This window comes from Manihot esculenta, chromosome 14, assembly GCF_001659605.2.
Source record: "Manihot esculenta cultivar AM560-2 chromosome 14, M.esculenta_v8, whole genome shotgun sequence".
Classification (NCBI taxonomy): Eukaryota; Viridiplantae; Streptophyta; class Magnoliopsida; order Malpighiales; family Euphorbiaceae; genus Manihot; species Manihot esculenta.
Window position 1 is genome coordinate 25,372,933 of NC_035174.2, and position 18,097 is coordinate 25,391,029.

General features: G+C 33.9%; 1 protein-coding gene across 1 annotated transcript; it reads left to right on the plus strand.

The window, feature by feature from the left end:
* The first annotated feature begins 2,431 nt into the window (after nt 1-2,431).
* LOC110607492 (DNA polymerase I A, chloroplastic/mitochondrial) lies at nt 2,432-16,694 on the plus strand. Its single transcript, XM_021746620.2, has 12 exons — nt 2,432-3,037; nt 4,027-4,942; nt 5,904-6,095; nt 6,563-7,236; nt 7,579-8,020; nt 9,394-9,489; nt 11,044-11,136; nt 11,224-11,418; nt 14,302-14,394; nt 14,487-14,699; nt 14,801-14,890; nt 16,160-16,694. Exons 1-12 carry the CDS (start codon nt 2,907-2,909, stop codon nt 16,319-16,321), a joined length of 3,297 nt encoding a protein of 1,098 aa, XP_021602312.1. The 5' UTR covers nt 2,432-2,906; the 3' UTR covers nt 16,322-16,694.
* The last annotated feature ends 1,403 nt before the right edge of the window (nt 16,695-18,097 follow it).

Consider the following 18,097-nt stretch of genomic DNA (forward strand, 5'->3'; position numbering starts at 1 on the left):
ATGAGTACATAGAGTCATAATAATCAATATATTTAAAACTAAAACCATAGTATTAGATAATATTCTTTTTCTCCATTATTATCATAAAACCTTATGTTCACTATATACTTTAAATTATGTATTTTCTTTTCATTTATGGTATTGATTTTTTAATTTGCTTATTGAACCTACCCATCAGAGAAGTTTTTTAATTTGCATTATTTGATTTTTTTTATGTGTGTGTGCGCTCATTTTATAACCTTTATGATTATGATACTTGCACCTCTCATTTCTATCATTAATTGCTATTAATGCTTGAAACCTACATAAAGATTATGCTTTTTTTTTTCATATTTAAGGAACTACTGCATATGGTAAGTAACTAATTCTATAACTAAAAAATGAGAAACATGTTAGTGTTGCATATCAATGACAATAATATGCTTTTCTGTTTTACCTTCTTTTGTGATTCACCATTTTTATTTTGCCTTTTTTTTTGTGGTTCACCGAAAATAATGTTAGAAAAATGGTTTAATTGATAGTATTTTGATTATATTGATATTTGCTAGAAGAGTTTAGATTTTACTTATTGCTGCATATGGCAAAAGCCTAAAGTTGAAATTAGGCACATCATCCATTTCAAATAACTTGTTTTTAAATCTAACAGATTGTTTGGCGACCCATCTCACTTATATATTATTTATATTGAAGTTGCTTGTAAAAATTGTATTCACCAGTTACATGATAAAGTACTTGATAAAATGAAGAGTATTAATAATTTTTTTCCATAAGAGCATTGATATCCTAAGATTTATGGAGGCGTGAGAAATAATGAGGAGATTCTTTAAGCCGATGGCCATCCTTTAACGGAATAGTATTATTTTTAGTCCTCTTAATTCACCAAGTTGGCATATTCGTAAATTGTAAAATAAAAAAAATTAAGTTCTCAAAATAATTTTACCACATTAACTTGTGCTTTTGACACTTGGCATAAGAAAAACAAATCTTCGTGCGTGTAGTGCCACAATGCTGAAGTGGTATAAATTTATATTCAAATATGATAAATTTAGTAAATATAAGTGTTTAATAAATTATAAAATTAGTAAAAGTGTGTATCAGCCAAATCTTAAATAGTATAAATGTTTGACAATGTATTTAACTTAAATATAACATATATAAACTACCTAACTACTTGTCCTGCTTTCCTTTTTCTTCCTTTTCTTTCTCTCTTCTTCTTCTTCGTCCTTCTCTTTTTTTTTTTTTTTTTTAATTCTTCTATCCTACTCATTATCTTCTTCTTCTTATCCTCTTCTCACAATGATCCCTCTTATCTAGTTTAGTTGATACAACCTCCTCTCCACCTTGTTTATATGCTACACCTTCCCTTCTTAATTTGGTTCATTCACTTCTATAACAGTTGGGATTTTAGGTTTTTATATGCTTGAGTGGTTGATAGAAGATGTTTTAGTTAAGTTTTGTTTTTGAATTTATGATTGATTTTAGCCAAGTCTTTACTTCTATGTATCATTCAAGTTTTCTCTATGTTAGAGCGATCAAGCTTTTGTGTTTGTTTTAGATTTGAGAATTAATGCTGCTTTTGGTTTTGTGAATTAGTTGAACTGTTACAAAAGTTATATTTGAATATGGATGCTGATTTGAGCATCCTTAGCAAATTGTAGAGAATTGAACAATTTCAATTTTAGATTAATAAAACTAATTTGACTAATTTCAATTATATTAATTTGATTCGCTTCAACAGTTTTTTAAGTAACTTAGCTTTTTAATTTCACTCTAACTTATGGCTAAAAGAAATATCGATACTTATCTATGATTAAGCTCATTACAATTTATCAATGAATATAACTTTCGAAGTGAGCACTCATAATTTTTAATTGAAAAATTGAGCCAGACTGATTTATTTAGATTTTTTAATAAATTAATTTGATTTTTAAGATAAAAAAAAATGAAAATGAAATGATTTTGTCATAGAATATAAGTTAAATTATGACCTTATACTTTTGTTAAAAAACCAAATAATTCAAATTCAATTATTTTAGTTAATTAAGATCTTATACTTGTGCTATGACTAAATAAATTCAGATCCAATATTATTTTTTTAAAAAATATTTTTAATAATAAAAATATTATTTTTAATAATAAACACTATTTTTAATAATAAAATTTTATTTTTATAATTTTAAAAATTATTTATTATTTTTAATTTTTATGATAATTAAAATATTAAAATTTTAATTTATAAATTAAAAAAATATTATATTACTTATTTGGCCATTGTAAAAAGAGTTTAATTGATAAAAAAAATTGAATCGAATTGAACTTTCACGACACTTAAAAAAAATATGGGAATAATCGGACTTCCATATTATATATACATTCTGCCGTTTTATGTTAAGGAGCGTGTCGTTAGATATACATATATAATCAGTCTCTTCGGCGCCCTTGGTTTTTCCCAAGTCCCAAATCTCCTCCCTAACCAGTGCCGTTCTTGTCACCTCTAGTCGTCGTTTCCTCATCTTGTCCTCAACATCGCGCCTTGTCGACGTCTCGCCTTGTCAACGTCGTCGCCACCACGTCCTTCATCCCTTCATCCCCTCCTTTAGTCGATTTCCTTCCCTGCGACTGGCGTCGGTGACACCCCCTTCTCCTTTACTGCTATTCTTCAGCCAATGTCCTCCCTATGTGTGGGCGATGACATGGGTATGCTCTATACTTGTGCTTCATCGATTCTGCTTCTCTCGCAGACGCACTTTCGTTAGCCTTATCTCTCATACTGTTCATCTCAGAAACTCCATTCACTTACTGAGTTGGCCCCAGAACTACGCAACAAAACGGCTCTTCTTCTTTCCAAAGGCACTGCTAGTCCTTGTAGTTGCTCGAAGCTGGGGAAAATTACAGTGGTTTTAGCTATGGGGTTCTCCACCACCCAAATGCCACCATTGGGACCAATTGGCCCTTCATATTTCAAGTTCTCCCAGTCATGTCTCTGCTTCGCCTCACTTGGTGTTCCCTCTCGTCCCTTCTCTAATGCACTTCACAGGTTCACTTCTACTAGTTTTATTTTTTTTTTAATTTTTTTTTATAATTACATTTCGCTATCTGGGTGTTATAATTTTATTTTACTCTTTTTTTGGTAAGTAGGTTTTAAGTTAAATAGGTTCATAGTGATTTTAAGTACGAAATATGTATTTTTAGGGTCTATATGGTATTGCTGTTGGAATTTCCACTAGTTTAGCTTTCTCTTATTACATGCTCCAATATTATTTTTTTTTGCCACTTCTTTTTCTTCAGACTACTGGGTTTCAATTATTTCGTCTTATGATTAAAAATAGCCGTAGTAATAATTTCCATTGAAGAAACCAAGAACTGGGCTAAAAGAATGTGAAAACACTATTCCTACCATCCATAAAAATAAGCTTACTTTCTTTTATCTATCCCAAATCATAGGCCATTTTTTATTTTAAATTAGTAGTTTATTTATAGTTTACTAATACGTACTTACTTGATATACATTGAGAAGTAAAACCACTTAGTAGCAAAAATAATTTAGTAGTATAAGTTATTTAATTTTAACAGAGCAATAGGAGTGAAGGTATATCAGAAAAAGATTAAACAAAATTTATTGTTTAATTATATCAACTACATTTTTATATCATAAAAATAAGCCTACTTTCGGGTATGGATGGAGTATATGATATCCAACTTATAGTAGCTAAAACCAGTTGTCATTTTCAAAACAAAATTAAACAGCAAAGTCACTTGATAGTAGTCATATAGAGCACCAAAAAGGTTTGTAAGGACCAAGTTAAACACTAAATTTTCTTTATTTCTACTTTTATTTAGTCATTTTGGTTTGTGAAGCTCTTGTTTATAGGCTTTAGTAAGATTCATGTTGATGTTTTATTTTTTGTTCTTTCACTAGAATTTAGGATCAAGTGGCTTGCGTATTTGCTTTTAGGTTTTGTAGATTAAGTTGGCTTCTGGCTACCTATAATTTATTATTTAGCATACTGAGTGAGTATATTTTAGGTATTGGGTGGAAATGCCTTCAGGGGTAATAGTTAACCTGCAAGCAAAACAAGAGAAGCGGATATTGGCATCCAGAAACTACACTGCAGCCTCCAATCTGGAGTTTGCTACAGAACACTACCAAAGCACTAAAAGCTCATGGAGACAAAAGAGTGAAACCTTGCGGGAATACAGAAGGTTACAGAAAAGTGAAAACTTGAGGGAATATCAAATGGGATATTCTCCAGTTAAGAATGAGCATGCGGAAGACGGTAGTTCTCATTCAGTTGAGCATGGAGCCACAGTTGCTGATAAATTCAATAGTCAGAAACAAGCATTCTCAAGAAATGGCAGAGGTTGTGTTGTTGATAGTAATGATCATGCTGCACCAGTAAAATTCAGTACAGAACAGAAAACTACCAGTAGCCGCAGTAGGACTTTGGGTAATGTGAATGGTCATGCAATTGGTGATAAAAGGCCAAGTAGTTTATCTTTGAAAATTTTTTCAAGAGAAAGTGCACAGAAAAATGGATCCATGGTGGTAAAGGGCAGTGCACCTGTAGATAATATAAATGATGAGGCAGTTGATAAGAAAAAGCCTAATGGCTTCTCTTTGGGCAAAATCTCGAAAATGCATGCACAGACTGATAGGTCATTTTCAATGAAGATATTGAAGCACCAGAGAAATTTCAATGAAATTGAACATGTTGGTGCTGGTCTAATTGACGGTAAACAGACCAATGCAAAGCTTCTTGTGGTTAGTGATGCCGAAAAACCCTCCAATGCTAAGCAGGCATCTTGCCTTCCAGACATTAAAAAGAGGCTTGCTAGTGTTTATGGCAAAATTATGGTTGTTAATAATGTCTCTGTAGCAGATGAGGTTGTATATAAGCTTATGCATCAGTATAGGCATTTTGTTCACGCATGTGACACTGAGGTATGCACTTTACTTGCAATAAATTCTATTTACTTTTCCCTTACACAGTTGCTTTTGCATTAGGGAGGCATACTAATCTATGACCTAGAGGAAATTAGTACAGGATATAAAATCATATACGTTCTTATTTAAAATGGTCATTCAAGTGTATAGTGGCAACAAAGTGAGGCAAAAGGAAGATAATGCATTTGGTTGTAGGAGTAAAATTTGGAGTTGATTTTGAGATGAGATTCAACTCCATGGCTTCTAGTTTTCTCATTAATTGATTGCGGGATTTTGTTTATAATTTAAAGGGGAGGTTTCTAGTGTTTGAATGGGCAGAAACCAAATATTGTAAATGAAGTGCCTGCAAGAAAATGTAAGTTTTCTAAATTCATGCATGAAGTATTTTCCTTGGGTTTCATAACCAAGGTCTTGGTAATTGTTCATAGGATTAGGATTGCTTCACACAAACAATGATAGTTAAAATATTCTTTACAGATTAAAAAAAATCTAAACCTCTAAGGGCTTAAAGCTCCTAAATAGAAAATTTAGGATATATCTATGTCATTGGAATTTCATTTATGTGAGCATTTATTGAATTTAAGCAAGGACAAGTGGCATGTCCCAAGCCTGAATACATTACTAGTCCAACAATTGGGATAGGCCTGGATTTGACCATGTGGGCCAAAAGTAACCCCTTTTGTTAGTAGTAGTGCACAGATGGCCTTCTATTCTATGCAAACTGTCTAATGAGTGTATCTTTCATGTGGGACGACAGTTGTTACAAGTAGAATAGAAATGCTGTGAACTGAACTACTGAAGTGGTAAAACTTGATACTGTATCACACTGCTCTTAAAAGGTTTACCTTAGAGAAGAAAAAATAAATATAAGGGTTCATGCAACTAATCTCAACAAGCCTTGTGATTTAGTTCAGGTTAACTAGCAACTCCCTAGTTCTTAATATTAAAAACTTTACAGGTGGCCAAGATTGATGTGAAGGAAGAAACGCCCATTGACCATGGAGAGATAACATGCTTCAGTATTTATTCTGGACCCAAGGCAGATTTTGGAAATGGCAAATCTTGTATCTGGGTAGATGTTTTGGATGGTGGTGGCAAGGAGATTTTGGCCAAATTTGCTCCATTTTTCAAGGACCCAAACATTAGAAAGGTTAAGCCTTTTCTTTTCTTTCTATATTATTTCCTCCTGATATGGTTCATATATATTCAATGTAAATCAGTAACAAAAGATGATTCATGTTTATAAGCATGTTAACCTGATTATTTTTGCACCTTTTGTACAAGTTTGTTGCATGATGGAGACTTGACTAGTGGATTGAGTTCTTTTGTAAAGGCAACAGTTTTATCATATGTTATTCTTTTAGCATAGCATATGGAGACTTGACTTGATATGTTATGTCAAATGACTATGATTAACTTTAGCACTTGCTAGATTTTCTTCTTTTCTTCTTCTTTTTGTACCATTAATATCATTGTTTTATCAAACTACAAAGGAAACCTATGGTTGCAGTTGGCAGTGAAGTTGATTAACAATTTTGACTTCTCACTTTACCTTATTTTACTTCTAAGGTTATGCATGCTTTGAGAATACTCATAGTTAGCTTATTCATTCTGTAGGTTTGGCACAACTATAGTTTTGACAATCATGTCATTGAGAATTATGATTTTCCTGTTTATGGGTTTCATGCTGACACAATGCACATGGCACGGTTATGGAATTCATCAAGACGGACAGATGGTGGGTATTCCCTTGAAGCTCTTACTGGTGATAAAAGAGTTATGAGTGGGGTTCAGTCTTGCTATGAAGAGTTGATTGGTAAAGTGTCCATGAAAATGATATTTGGCAAGAACAAGTTGAGAAAAGATGGATCTGAAGGAAAAATTATCACCATTGCTCCTGTGGAAGAGCTACAAAGAGAAGAGCGAGAATTATGGATTTGTTATTCTGCTTTAGATGCAATAAGCACCTGGCAGCTTTATGAGAGCTTGAAACACAAATTATGTCAGATGCCATGGAAAGTTGATGGCAAACCAGTTGGAAAATCTATGTATGACTTCTACCAGGAATACTGGAAACCATTTGGTGAGCTTCTAGTTAGAATGGAAACTGAGGGGATACTTGTTGATAGAGCATATCTTGCTGAGCTGGAGAAGGTTGCAAAAGCAGAACAAGAGGTTGCTGCTAATAGATTTCGCAATTGGGCGTGCAAGTACTGCCCTGATGCTAAGTATATGAACGTAGGGAGTGATACACAACTGCGCCAATTATTTTTTGGTGGGATTGCAAACAGGTAAAATTTATATAATTGTTTACACATTTGTTTCTCAGTTCATCTTTTGGCCGACGATACAAAAGTTTCCATTTTGACGATCATTATATGTTTACATATCATATAATCAACAAATAAAAGTTTAAGGTCTATGCAGAGAAGTTGGTCTTTACCTCCTTTAAAATTTATTTGTCTATGTAATTACTATTCCTTTAATACAAACATAGACTTCCAATAAAGAAAATAGTGTGGATTACTTGTTTTTGAAATAGTGACATGTATATAAGTTGTTACTTAATGATGCCCTAACTGAATGAGGTGAAGGAAAAAACCTCATTTATTTTAAATTATTTTCTATTTTAGAAAGGATGATACAGAGAGTCTTCCACATGAGAGAATGTTCAAAGTTCCCAATGTTGATAAAGTGATTGAAGAAGGCAAGAAGTCTCCCACAAAATTTCGCAATATAAAGTTGCATAAAATTGGTGATTTTCCTGCTGAGAAGTACACAGCAAGTGGTTGGCCCTCAGTCGGTGGAGATGCTTTGAAGACACTTGCTGGGAAGGTCTCTGCAGAATATGATTTTATGGATAACGCCATTGTGGATGATTGCGAGTTAGATACAATTGAAAATTCAAAATCAAAAATGTCATCGGTCCCCAACATAGATAAATCTGCTTATGGAACAGCTATGCTGGCGTTTCCAAGACAGGAGGAAGGAATTGAGGCTTGTCATGCTATTGCTTCTTTATGTGAAGTTTGCAGTATTGACTCTTTGATATCCAACTTCATCCTCCCCCTACAGGTATTTTTTCTGCTACATTTTATGTCATGCATCATGCATTTATGAAATGTGAACAGCATACTAATATTCCATACGCAATGCAATTTATCATTATTTACTCCTATGCTTATCCAGATTAATACGGATTCTTAGGAGTTATCTACATAAATTAGTGTGTAAACAAATTTTAATTTTACAAATATATCTCAAGATATTCAAGTGATGTTTTAAGTGTTTAATAGTAATTTGATACTTATAGTTGGGTGTTTAATTGGGAATTAATTTTTGGTGGTTGGATTTTGAGTTTTTTTTTTAAAAATTTTTTTAATGACGTTTGTTAAATATAAATATTTACATTAATTGAGTTTTATTTGTTTGAATTGTAAATACATTATTACTTGTTTACTTGACTGTTAAATATTATACGGTACAATTATCTTTTATTTTATTCTATTTTTTCACCTCACGTTGCGTATTGCTCCTAGACTTCAAGGCTTCAGACCCCTTGGTGCCTTGCTGTACCTTGCACTTTTAATAACTGTTATAATATAATTTTCACTTCATTGCCTTGAGGATTGAGGTAAGGCCTATTGGTCAAAGATTTCATTGAGCAATGGAAATTCTGTCGAACATGGCTTAGTGTGATGCTAATGCCTGATAATGATTTATGGTAGAGTTTGGATTATGCTTGTTCTGCTCATTGGAAAATCTCCAATGTAGATAATAGTTGACTTGTTCCAAAGGTCTGGTCAATCCATCAACATGTAATGTACAGTGAGCATTATAGTTATCATATATGTATTGTCTCATAATATGTGTGAAATTCACTCCAAGTAAACACATGCAATTAGTAATATATTAAATGAGGTGGCATAAAATTGTGAATACACTTCCTCAGCCTCAGAAGTATATCATGTGTGTATATGTGTGTGACAAGAAGTGGCTTCTTATTCAAATCATTAGAAGAGAATGAGGAGATTTTTATTGTTTAGAATCTTTTGTGCATTCTCTAGGCCCTGTATTTCTACGCGAACTGCCCAGTTGTGTGGCAGTGTTATATAAGATCAAATTAATGTTCCAAGAACCTATCAATTCTAAAACTGTAATTCTATAGATCAGCCAAAATTATATTATTGATAGTGAAATCAAAATGAAAAACTGCAATTTGTTGCATGCATATGCTGTAAGCATGTCCGCTCATGTACAGATTTCAAGCTAAAGTGAGGAGTTAGATTGCTAATGTTGAAGTTATATATGTGCATTAAATGGTAAAACATTATGTGCTATCGGCATCTACTTCTCACTTCCAAGAGTTAATTCTGTTCATCCTTGATTTTTCTGGATTTCAACCTGTGAGTTACTTAATGTTGATGTCAATATCTTTTATACATCAGGGGAGTAATGTAGCAAGCAAGAGAGGACGTGTTCATTGTTCCTTGAATATCAATACTGAAACTGGTCGCTTGTCAGCTAGGAGGCCAAATTTGCAGGTTTCTTCTTTCATTTTCTGCCTCTTTTCTTATTCTCCCAATCTTCTTGGGTGTATATCGATTCATTAATTGAGAACAGAGAAGATTCTCTCTTCAGCTGCATCACCAAATGAAACATGGCTTCAGTAATGTAGTGGCTGTTATTTAAAGGAAAATTGGTCTACCGTTGCTGTTTTAGCCGTTAAAAAGTGAGATTTTAACGGCCATTTCATAAAGGTAATGGCCTGTTACTTGATGGCCATAGCAGCTATTATTCTTGTAAGGCAGAATCGTTTGCTTTCATTGGACATTGATTATGTGAAGGCAACAGCTGGAGGCTTTTTTTTTTTTTTCTAAAGGCAGTGTTGGCTTTATTCATCCAGCTTCTACACTTCCTGCAGGGATTTCTCCACAATCGAGTGAAATACTTCATCTCCATACAAATAATTTATGAGTTCAAGATCTTAGATTATCAAATAGACAAGGTTGTTTTAAATTGAAGGAGAGCAAATCATCACTATACATCAAAATTTTGCAAAGAGCAAGTTATTTGTATTTGTTGTTTTTTTCTAATTAAGTAAAAAAAATGGTTTGTTTTAGGTAGTTTATGAAATGTATAATATGAAGTTCCATTTAGCCAAATCTATAGGTGGTTTCTTTTTGTTTTTTTCTCTATTTTTTTAGCTATTCTAGTATTCTTGGAATCGATTTTGGGCGAATTCATAAGTAATTAGAAAATAATATCAGAAAGAAGATTAGGCTTAAAAAATATCCTAGTTCCAGTCCAAGGATCAAAGTCAAGATAATCAAGAGCCTCTTAGACACTCATATTGGTGGTGATAAGATTATTATTTTTATTATTATTATTATTATTATTTTACTGGCTACATTGTTATTTTAGTTTTAAAACATGTTGTCTAAAGATGATAAATTAATATCTTATTGAATGTATTATGCTTGTTATTTAATCATGTATCTTAGTTTTGATTATAGCTTCAATATCTTCTCATTTCATGAACTTCACAAATTTTTTAAAATAATTCGTTTAGGGATAGGCTGTCAGCATTCTGTTATAGATGTAATAGGCCTGTCCCATTATCCGCAACTGCAGTTTAAAATAAACTTTTCAACAAAATATGTTTACTTCTAAAGCTAATCTTAGCTATACGTAAGTCTGTTTCTGCCTTTATTTTTCTACTTCCAATCTTCATAAATATATAACCAATCATTAATTGAGAACAAGAGAAGATGTCTCTCTTCAGCTGCATCACCAAATTAAACATTACCAAAGTTTTCAAGGAAATATCTTGCTTCTTAAGCTAATCATAACTCCAGCAAAGTCTGTTGATAATGAAATGTGAAGTAAAAACACTAAAGTTAAATGATTTCTCTTAATTTTCAAGAGAAGCATTAGTATTTTGCCATCTGTTGTGTGAAGGTCAGCGTGGACTTGGACCAAGGATGATTCACTCTTCTTTATTGGTTACAGATTGATATTCTATGATATTTAGAAGGCATGTTTCTTTGGTAATGCATTGGACATATAAGAATATTGGCTTGTTTTCCTTAATTCAGAATCAGCCTGCTTTGGAGAAGGACAGGTATAAGATCCGTCAGGCATTTATTGCTGCACCTGGAAATTCCCTTATTGTTGCTGATTATGGGCAGGTTAGTGGTTTAAAATTTCCACCTCTTTTCTCTTTTTTTTTTTTTTTGGTATTTTAGGGTTGATTGAAGTATTTATTCATATCACAGCTGGAACTTAGGATTCTTGCCCATCTTGCTGACTGTAAGAGCATGTTGGAAGCCTTCAAGGCTGGTGGAGATTTTCATTCAAGAACTGCAATGAACATGTACCAGCATATTCATGAAGCAGTTGATAAAGGGGAAGTGCTTCTTGAGTGGTATCCTCAACCTGGTGAGGATAAACCGCCAGCTCCTTTGTTGAAGGTGAATTTTTTTTGCAATATGATGGAGTCATTTCCATAATTTCTTTTGTGCCTATTATAATTTGTTGTTCTTATTTCCTTCTGTGCAAGCTGGGTCGGCAATATGATGGTAGGATCAAAGGATAGCTTGGGTATCAAATTCGCTGCGTAAATTTTTTTGGGGGTCTATATTTCTAAACCATGAAATGTTCTAACACTAACTTTGCATGTTGAAAATGAATGCAACTGTCTACTACAGTAACATTATTGTTTTATCCTAGTATAGTAGATGCAACCAATAAATTCTAGGCATGGATTTCTGATACATTCATGTTTTGGTCTTAGGCTTATAACCAAGGTTAGGTAGCATCTTCTAATTCATATATATTTGTATGATATCAAAGGGAAAATTTTCTTGGGCAAGCACTCTCATGCTTGTGTGTATGTGAGGGAAAGTGTAATGATCCAAAATTCGGACCGCTACCGGCGCTAGGATCCAGATCGGCTTAAGGCCGCCGGGACCCGTAGCAAGCCTCCTATACCTGTCATATACCTGATAACATCCCATACATGATCATACATTTTCATAATAATTTAAAAACTTTCAATATTCCAAGCCTGACCTGTGTATGCACTAACATCATAAACATAAAACCCCAGACTAGAGCCCTCATCAAATGCTCTAATGGGTTATCATAACATACATCAAGCTTGGACTATCATTTCTCATCATAAAGAAAAGGACGTTTCATTAAAAGATCATGTACAAGGGAAATAACATTACTATTCGGGCCAAGCACAATACTAAACCTTAGAGCATTCTTTACATTACATTGCATAAAATCATTTTACAATACATGTCCACTCTAACTATTACATAGACATAACTTCAACCTGGAAGACTCCCTGGTCTATCTCGAACCTGCAAACCTGGGGGTTAAGGGAAAAGGGTGAGCTACTAGAGCCCAGTGAGCAGAATAGAATAATATTAAATTTAAAACATATGCTTTCATGGAATGCATCACATCATAAACAAATCACATTAAAGATGGACTTGTCACCAATAGCCCTCTACATAATCCAATCATGTCAGGGGCGTAGTGCAGGCCACATCTAGTCTTTCTCTTACACATAACATATCCAATTATGCCGGGGGCGTAGTGTAGGCCACATCCGGACTTTCTCTTACATCGTGCCAGGGGTGTAGTGCAGGCCACATCTAGTCTTTCCACATCATATCGAGGACTAATGGGTCATCCAATATCCATCCACATCAACATCATAATATGCAATGCAACATATTCGTGGATTCTAATGCAAACAACCTAGTAAATAACATGATATTCATGATGCATGATCATGCTCAAAACTGATTTAATTTGATACATAAAGATTCATTCTACTCACCTCAGGCTGACTCTGAAACAGCTAGATCACTGCTGGGGTCCTCGGGTCTGAACCTACACAGGTGGACTCAAAATGAGGGACCAAACATACGCTAACATAACTCTAAAATACTCTCCAAAAACCCCCTAAAACATCATAAAACAATCATATAAAGCATGCAAAGGAAGGCTGAACAGGACACTTTCGGCGGCAGGTTCGGCGGCCGAAAGCCCCTCCAGAGCCGAAACTCAGCCACTTTCGGCGGCACCTTCGGCGGCCGAAAGTCCCTTCCAGAGACGAAACTCATGCATGTTCGGCGGCACCTTCGGCGGCCGAAACTCCCTTCCAGAGCCGAAAGTCCAACTTTCGGGGGCAGGGTTCGGCAGCCAAAAGCTTGCCTCCACAGGCAGGTTCGGCGGCCGAAAGGGCCTCCGGCTGCCGAACCTGAGTTCTTCCAAAGTGGCAGAACTCAGCCTCCTCATGTACATTTTTGCCTCCCAAACCTTTCAAACATGCATTAAGCTATTCTACAACATGCATACACAAACAAATAAGCATATAGGGGTCTCAAACTAACCTAAACCCCAACACAAACACATATAGCAACTCATACAACATACATTATCAATAAACTCAACATTAACCCTAACAACAATCAACTAACCTAAACATGCATTTCTACCCCATAACCTCTCATAAAACTTGTTTAAAACATGGGATAAGCTAAAGATCTACCCTTACCTCTTAAAGATCGAGAGGGGAGGCGACCTAAACTTGGAGAAATGGAGGAAGAAAGCTCCGGGGTCTCCAAGCTTCAAATCTTGATTTTAGCTCCAAAAATCTTCAAAACCAAGTTAAATAACTCATAAAAACATGAGAGATTTCAAGGAAGAACACAAGATCGACAAGGGAGGTCGGAGACTCACCTTGGCCGGAAATGGGGAGAGAAAACTCGCCCATTTTGGACAGGGGACCCCTTTATAGGTGGCTGGCCAGGCCACTTTCGGGGGCCTAACGTGCCTCCGTATGCACCCCATGTTCGGCGGCCGAACCTGGGCTCTTCCTTCATTCTCTTTCTTTCTTTTCTTTAAAACTTTAACTCAAATCCTTACTTCATAAAAACCATAAAATACATGAAAACATTTTATAGAAACATGATTTTTTTTACCCTTTTAGAGGTTTCCGACATCCGAGATTCCACCGGACGGTAGGAATTCCGATACCGGAGTCTAGCCGGGTATTACAGAAAGAGAGAGATTTGCATCCATGCTTTTGATTTTAATACAAATATTTCTAATGTTGTTATTGAACATGCAACCTGTTGTCAGTAGGTACCTTTAACCTTTAGTAGTTAAATTCTTCTGAAATAAAATTTATGAGCACAACTTCGTGTAACAGAGCTAGTTCTAACACTGCAACAGCCATGGTTTAACCTTTTGCCTTGCCTTTGCTTTTCTTAGGGTTAATTATGAATAACCCTGACTTGTAAAAGCTTATTGAATCAAAATTTATGTTTCAGGATGCTTTTGGTTCTGAAAGAAGAAAAGCTAAAATGCTTAACTTTTCCATTGCTTATGGAAAAACGCCAGTGGGCCTTGCCCGGGATTGGAAGGTAAACATGCAGTGGCACTAACTAATATGTGGGTCACTGATGCCAATTGAACTAACTTGACCATGGTCATTTTTTACCACCTTTGTTCTCAGGTTTCTGTAGAGGAAGCTAAGGCCACTGTTGATCTCTGGTATAAAGAAAGACAAGAAGTACTTAAGTGGCAACAAGCTCGCAAGCAAGAAGCTAGACAAGATGGTCGTGTTCACACGCTACTTGGACGGGCTCGCATATTCCCATCAATGGCTCATGCAAGTAATGCACAAAAAGGTCATATAGAGCGAGCTGCCATAAATACACCAGTGCAGGTTTACTTTTTCTCATGAACTTAAAGTTTCTCGTTCTCTCTCTCTCTCTCTCTCTCTCTCTCCCCTTCCCCCTCCTACCCTGATTTGAGTGGCTACTACAGGGTAGTGCCGCTGATGTTGCCATGTGTGCAATGTTACAAATATCAAAAAATGATCGGCTGAAGGAGCTTGGATGGAAACTGCTTTTACAGGTTGTGGTCTTGTTCTTTTTTCCTTCATAATTTTGTTTTCTACATAGGTATGATCTATGGTACATCTGCTTATACCTGAACCTCCAATCAATTTGTTGCTCAGATACTGTTGTCTATAGATCATCCTTGCAATAGATCTTGTTTGTAACAGCATACCACCCCACCCTTTGCAACCTCATACAAAGCTATTAAATCACTGTCCGCTGTCCATCTGTAATATGTGACATATGGTACTTGATTGTTGGCCATTCGGCATATGCAATTGTGGCAGTTAATTACTTCCTAACTTAGGGTTTTGTCCAATAATAATCTTATTTGGAAATGCACATCTAAGTATACGAGGTTTCTTAATTTCAAAAAACATCTTTGTTGGTAATGGTTCTATTGAATGGTATAAATTCATTTTGAAAAAATATATATATAAAAGAAATAGGCGTCCTGAAAGGGTCCAAAAACAAAATCAATCCCCAATTTTTATTTTAAAATAATGATGGCAATAATAATCAAGTTTTGAGGAAATCTTTACTAAAATCTCTAAACTATAAAATAAAAATTGATTCTCCCAATTCAATCCATTTGATTTTAGTTTCAGACTCATTATTACTCTCTCAAATATTGTTTTCTTTTAGTAGCTCAATTATTATTCTTAATTTATAATATTTTTTTAATTCTTTATAAAGTTTTTTCATTCTTTTCTGGAAACTTTGAGAGAAAAAGAGTCGTACTAAGTGTGTTATTATATGATTTTATTTTATTGTGGATTCGTTGTTTTTCTTTGCAATTCCATCAGAGTACTTTTTGCAAATTTTGCAAAAAATTAAAACTTTTGAAATATAGATATTCAATAAGTTAATGAATGTTAAGTCAAAGTCTTAGTTTCTAATCTAGTGAAAGTTAAAGCTAATTTTGTTTTATTCTATGACTTCTAATATAATAATCTAATAAGGAACTCATCATATTTAAAAGAATCAGACCTTACAATCTCCTTTCTTTTCACATTTTTTGTCAAGGGATTACATGAAATTATTTTTAAAAGGGTTAACAGAGAGTAGTTTTAATTGTTTTAGTAGCTTCTCACACTTGGGTTTGGTTAACAAAATGGACATGTCCCTGACTTGATACATTTGAGTTAAATAGATCATATAGATTCTATTCTTGTATGATAGCGTAGTTACATACACATCCAAACAAGAATGAGATGAAATGCTAGCTTGTTATGAGTGCATCTTAGTGCCTCTCTCTGGAAATTAACTTTCATTTGACAAGCAGATTCATGATGAAGTGATCTTGGAAGGACCAACTGAATCAGCTGAGATTGCCAAGGACATAGTAGTTGAGTGCATGTCCAAACCCTTTGATGGGAAGAACATTCTTAAAGTTGATCTATCAGTTGACGCAAAGCGTGCTCAGAACTGGTACTCTGCCAAGTAAGGCAGCATCGTGATTTCTTTGCTGCAATTGGAGCTCAACTTGCATAATGAGGTTTCTTATAACCTTGAGAGGGGAGTTCTGGTGTAGTGCTGTCTGCATTTCTATTCAAACTTTTCATTGATTGCCAATCTCAAGTTTGGTTATGTAGCAGCAGAGTTTGGGCCCTACAATTTCAGATGATTCGAATGCAAGGATACGTCTTCGGCTGTTTTTGCAACTTATTTGTAACAAGAACATTCCAAGGAAGCTAACAATTGTAACTGTTTTTTATGAATGCAGCTTTCTAAAGATTCTCCATTTCTTTATGTAAATTCATTTAACTTTTGGCTGCTAATGTATATATGAGAAAGGCAAGATCAAAGCTTATTTATCATGATCAAATTTATTAATTTAAATTTATGTGGGATCTATCGAAGTTTTGGTTAAAATGTCAGTTGATCCTTAAATGAATTTTGCACCCGGGCCGTGCTAAACAAATGACTCTATGTCAGAAGCTTTTAATTTAAATGGGGAGAATTATTATTTATGCCAGAAGCTTTTAATTTAAATGGGAAGAATTATTATTTAGTTTTTATGGTATTTAAAAATGTATTAAAATGGTTTTAATGTTTTAAAAAATTTATTAATTAATGTTTTTATTAATTTTAATCGCTAAATATTATAAAAAGATTTAAATATTTTTAATTTGAGAGATTAATCAATAAATTTTATAAAAATTTAAAAAATTAATTAATAAATTTTTTAAAATTATAAAATCTAAATAGTAAAATATTTAATATAAAAATTAATTAATAGATATTTTAAAAATTAAAAATATTTTAATATATTTTAATTGAGATAGTAATTAGTGAATTTTTTTATATTATAGAAATTAAATAATAATTTTTTATTTAAATATAATAGTAAAGCAACGTATTTAAATGTTTTACACTAAAACTAAATTATTTTTATTATTAATAATATTAATTATTAGAAAAAAACTATAATTTTTTTTAGTTCAGTAGCCTCGAGGTTATCAATTCCACTGTTATTTTATCGAAGTCTCAATGAATAGCCTTTTTGTCCCTTCATAAATGGCTCTCAATTTTGCTTGCAAAACTAAAACACACCAAAAAGATACGGTGAAGCCCTTCAACCATAACCATTAGCATCTCTTAGGAGCCGGCCATCTAGTTTTCGTTTTAATAGTATATGGTCGGAATAATGCTCGGAGTAGAATAGACATTAACTAAGTAGCAATCACTTAAATAAGCTGGTAAATAATAATAAAAAAAAATGAACGTATAAATCTTTATTAGAACCAAACCTAGCCTACGAGTTAAGACAGAGGATCGAATCTGGACGAAACAACATGAGATGCGCCTAAGCTGACTACGTCCCTGCTTGAGACCTGATTATCATAAAAATCCGAACTTTACAAATCTCAGTCTCATTTATATGAGCTAATGTATGTAACAGTGAATAGCTTCATGCGTATGCATCCTTATGCATGGGTTTTTATGATTGATCCATACTAAGTGGACAGTTAAAAAAAAAACTGTATGTGCCAATGAATAGCTACGTACCTATGCATCGGTTTATGATTGGTTTAAACTGAGTAAACATATTGCCGTCTATGAACATTCTCCCACCTGTTGCACATGAATCTTCATGAACCAGTAACTGTGTGATATGAACAGTGGCATACTCGTGAAAGAATACAAGTGGGTATAATTTTAATGGTGGACCAGCTTGTAGTTCCTACTCAGCTTTTGAATCTGGATGGCGGCTTGGGTT

Coding starts and splice junctions, on each gene's coding strand:
- LOC110607492 (XM_021746620.2), top strand. CDS start 2,907: ATGGGGTTCTCCACCACCCAAATGCCACCATTGGGACCAATTGGCCCT. Junction 9,490..11,043: donor CTAGGAGGCCAAATTTGCAG/GTTTCTTCTTTC, acceptor TCCTTAATTCAG/AATCAGCCTGCTTTGGAGAA. Junction 11,137..11,223: donor TTGTTGCTGATTATGGGCAG/GTTAGTGGTTTA, acceptor TTCATATCACAG/CTGGAACTTAGGATTCTTGC.